At 43.4% G+C, this 4,080-nt stretch overlaps 1 protein-coding gene across 1 annotated transcript; it reads right to left on the bottom strand.

Moving 5' to 3' along the window:
• Positions 1–1,683: 1,683 nt before the first annotated feature.
• Positions 1,684–2,025, bottom strand: LOC105815715 (histone H2A-Bbd type 2/3-like). The gene has a single exon (XM_012650956.1). The coding sequence runs from the start codon at positions 2,023–2,025 to the stop codon at positions 1,684–1,686; it is 342 nt and encodes a 113-aa protein (XP_012506410.1).
• Positions 2,026–4,080: the final 2,055 nt, after the last annotated feature.

Genomic DNA, 4,080 nt, shown 5'->3' with positions numbered 1-4,080 from the left:
GAGTAGCTGGGACTACAGGCATGCGCCACCATGCCCGGCTAATTTTTTCTGTATATTTTTAGCTGTCTGATTAATTTCTTTCTAATTTTGGTAGAGACGGGGTCTCGCTCTTGCTCAGGCTGGTCTCGAACCCCTGAGCTCAAACGATCCGCCCGCCTCTGCCTCCCAGAGTGCTAGGATTACAGGCGTGAGCCACCGTGCCCGGCCCTATATACCTTTTTATTTTTCTTCAAGGATCATTCTCCAAATCCACCAAGATCATCCTCATTCAATGTATATTTAGGGCCATGATAACAATAACAATATAAAAATTTTATTAGGTAAGCAAATCTGCTGAATTATAAATTTAGATCTTGTCAAAAGGAAATTTAAACTCTTTCTGAATTTGTACTTCTAGCTCTCTTTATTTGAAAAGATGAGATTTTATTATACTTTATATTTTGTGGAATGACATGAGTTTTAGCATGGACAAAAAAGTTAATGCATTATTTTGCGAGAAAACAACTACTTTAATAAAACATGATAACAGCTATGTATTGCAGATACTACTCTTTGTTTTTACAATATCCATTATGTTTTAATGCATCACCTATTTACTGAATTTGATGTTACTGCTTGCAAGGTGCTTTTTCATTTTATTCTCATCACAACTCTGTGAAGGAGGTATTATTATTTGAAAATAGGGAAACAGGGTTTAGAGGGGCTTTGTGGCTTGTTAAAAACAAACATATTTGTTGAGCATGGAATAATCATTAGAGAAATGCAAATCAAAACCACAATGAGGTATCACCTAACCCCGGTGAGATTGGCCTCTATCAAAAAAACACAAAACAACAAATGTTGGCGAGGATGTGGAGAGACAGGAACACTTTTACACTGCTGGTGGGACTGCAAATTAGTGCAACCTCTGTGGAAAAGAATTTGGAGATACCTCAGAGAGCTAAAAATAGAAATACCATTCGATCCAGCAATAGCACTATTAGGCATCTACCCAAAAGAGCACAAAACATTCTACGATAAGGACATCTGCACCCGAATGTTTATGGCAGCACAATTCACTATTGCAAGAATGTGGAAACAACCCAAGTGCCCGTCAATCCATGAGTGGATTATTAAAATTTGGTATATGTTTACAATGGAATATTACTCAATCATAAGAAACGACAGTGATCTAGCACCTCTTATACTTTCCTGGATTAAACTTAAGCCCATTATCCAAAGTGGGGCACCACAAGAGCAGAAGAACGGGATCCATTTGTACTCACCATCAAATTGGTACTAACTGATCAACACTAGGTTGATCACATGGCAGAAATACTCTCTACGGATTAGGGGGATGGGGGGCAAATCTACAACTAAAGGACACGGGGAGCACTAAAGGGAGGGAAGGGCATGCCTTTAACCTGCATTTGGGTGAGGCAAAGACATAGAGTGTAACTATAATGTTTGTACCCTCACAAAACCCTGGAATAATAATAAAAAAAAAACTCAAAAACAAACATATTTGTATATTATTATATCAATACTTTATTTATTTATTTTTCTTTAAACATTTTATTGACAGAACTTTGCTGAAGGCCCAGGGCAGGTGGGGGTTCCCTGGGTGGCCAGAGAGAGGGGCGAATTTGGCTCCAGGTGGGTGGAGGGAAGGACAGCTGAGGCCCAGGAGCCAGCTGTCAACAGCTACTTGTGCGCCGGGGCAACCTGGGAGATCGTTGCTATCCCGAATAAGTCCCTGAGCAGCACGTTGTTGTGGACGGCCATGTCCAGCAGCGCTGGGGTGATGTGCCTCCTGCCGCTGTCCTGTGTCTCGTTGCCTGCCAGCTCTAGGACCTTGGCCATCAGGTACTGGAGGACGGCAGCCAGAAATACTGGAGCACAGGAGCTCAGCCGCTGGGCGTAGTGGCCCTCCCGCAGAAGACGCTCCATATAGCTCACGGAGAATGCCAGCTCGGCTCTGGCTGTGCGAGAGCGGGTCCGCCTCTGATGACGGGACGACCCTCGACGGCTCTGGTTGCCCGTCATGCTGGACGTTGCGTGCGATATCTCCGCCCGGCCTAGCTCGATGCGATGCCTTAAGATGCCAGTCCTCTGTCCAGTACTCTGTATCCTAACGACCACGGACCAGTCCCTCATTGGTCGGGGAGCCGGCTGCGTGACATGCACGTCCGGTGGCGTCATTGCCTTCCAGGTGGCACGTGGCAAGCAGACCTGGGCTTAGAAATGGCAGGCAGTGGGGTGGGAGGATGCTGCTCACCCTCTTCCCTGAACCCTCTCCTTGTGGGAACTCCCGCTTCCTACTGGACGGGAACATGGTGCGAAAGATGGAGGCGTGGGTACGACTCAGTGCCCTTAAGTACATTCACAATGTTGTGCAGCCATCACGACCATCTAGTTACAGAACATTTTCACCACCGGCAGAAGAAACCCCTGTACCCATTAAGCAGTCACTCTCCATACCCCGCACTACCTCCCATGTACACACACACCCACACACATGCCATCGCCACCCCACCACCCCCACACTCCCCATAGTCCCTGGAAACTGATAATCTGCTTTCTGTCTGTGGAGGTTTACATATTCTGGAGATTTCCTATAGATGGAATCATACAATAAATGCATGGCCTTTTGTATCTGGCTGCTTTCACTTAGCATAGTGTTTTCATTGTGGTTCATCCATGTGTATTCTGTTGTATGAACAGACCACATTTTGTTTATCCACTCATCAGTTGATGGGCGGTTAGGTAATTTCCACCTTTTGGCTATTGTGACTACTGCTGCCATGAACATCCCTGTATGACTTTTTGTTTGAACACCTGTTTTCAGTTATTTTGAGTCTACATCTAGGAGTCAAACCGCTGGGCCATATTGTAATTCTATGTTCAACTTATCGAAGAACCAGAAAACTGATTTCCATAGGAGCTGTACCCTTTTACATTCCCAACAGCAGTGTATGAGGGTCCACATTTCTCCACATCCTCAAAAAAACTTGTTTTCTGTTTACTTCATTTTCTTTTGTTTATAATAGCCATCCTAGTGGGTGTGAAGTGCTATCTCATGGTGGTTTTGATGTGCATTTCCCAAATGGATAATGGTGTCGCTATGGTTTGAATGTACCCCCCAAATTTTATGTGTTGGATACTTAACCCCAAAATTCAGATGTTCATTGGAGGTGCAGCCTTTGGGAGACAACTAGAATTAGATAAGGTCATCAGGGTGAGACCTCCACATTGGGACTGGTGGCTTTATGAAAAGAGGAAGAGAGACCTGAACTGATACACACGCTCTTGCCCTCTCACCATGTGACGCCTTCTGCCACGTTATGACACAGCAAGAAGGCCCTCACCAGATGCCGGTGCCCTGCTCTTGTACTTCCTAGCCTCCAGAACTGCAGGAAATAAATTTCTTTTCTTTATAAATTACCCAGTCTCAGATATTCAGTTACAGTGACAGAAAATGGACCAAGACATCTTTTCATGTGCTTCTTGGCCCTTTATACATCTGTTTTGGAGGAACGTCTATTCAAGTCCTTGGCCCATTGTTTAATTGGATTGATTGTCTTTTTGCTGTGGACTTCTTTACATATTCTGGAAAATAGACCCTTACCAGATATGTGATTTGCAAATGTTTCTCCCATTCTGTGTGTTGTCCTTTCACTTTCTGGATAGAGTCCTTTGTTGCACAAAAGATTTTAATTTGGATGTAGTCCAATTTGTCAAAAAAAAAGTCTTTTGTAGTTGTGTTTTTGGTGTCATATTGAAGGAACTGCTGCCTTACCCAAGGTCATGGAGATTTACATCTATCTTTTCTTCTGAGAGTTTTATAGCTTCAGCCCTTACATTTAGATCTGTGGTCCATTTTGAGTTTATTTTTTTTTAACACGGTGTTAGATAGAGATCCAGGTTCATTCTTTTGCATGTGGCTATCCAGTTGTCACAACACCATTCATTGAAGGGATTATTCTTTTCCCCATTGAATGGTATTGGCACCCTTATTGAAAATCAACTGTACATAAATATATGGGTTTATTTCTGACTCTAAGTTGTATAACATTGACCTAATATATCTGTCATGATGCC

Source organism: Propithecus coquereli, unplaced genomic scaffold (genome assembly GCF_000956105.1).
Source record: "Propithecus coquereli isolate 6110/MARCELLA unplaced genomic scaffold, Pcoq_1.0 Scaffold342, whole genome shotgun sequence".
Taxonomy (NCBI): Eukaryota; Metazoa; Chordata; class Mammalia; order Primates; family Indriidae; genus Propithecus; species Propithecus coquereli.
Note: the sequence above shows the minus strand (reverse complement) of the source record. Positions and strands in the feature narration are given on the sequence as shown.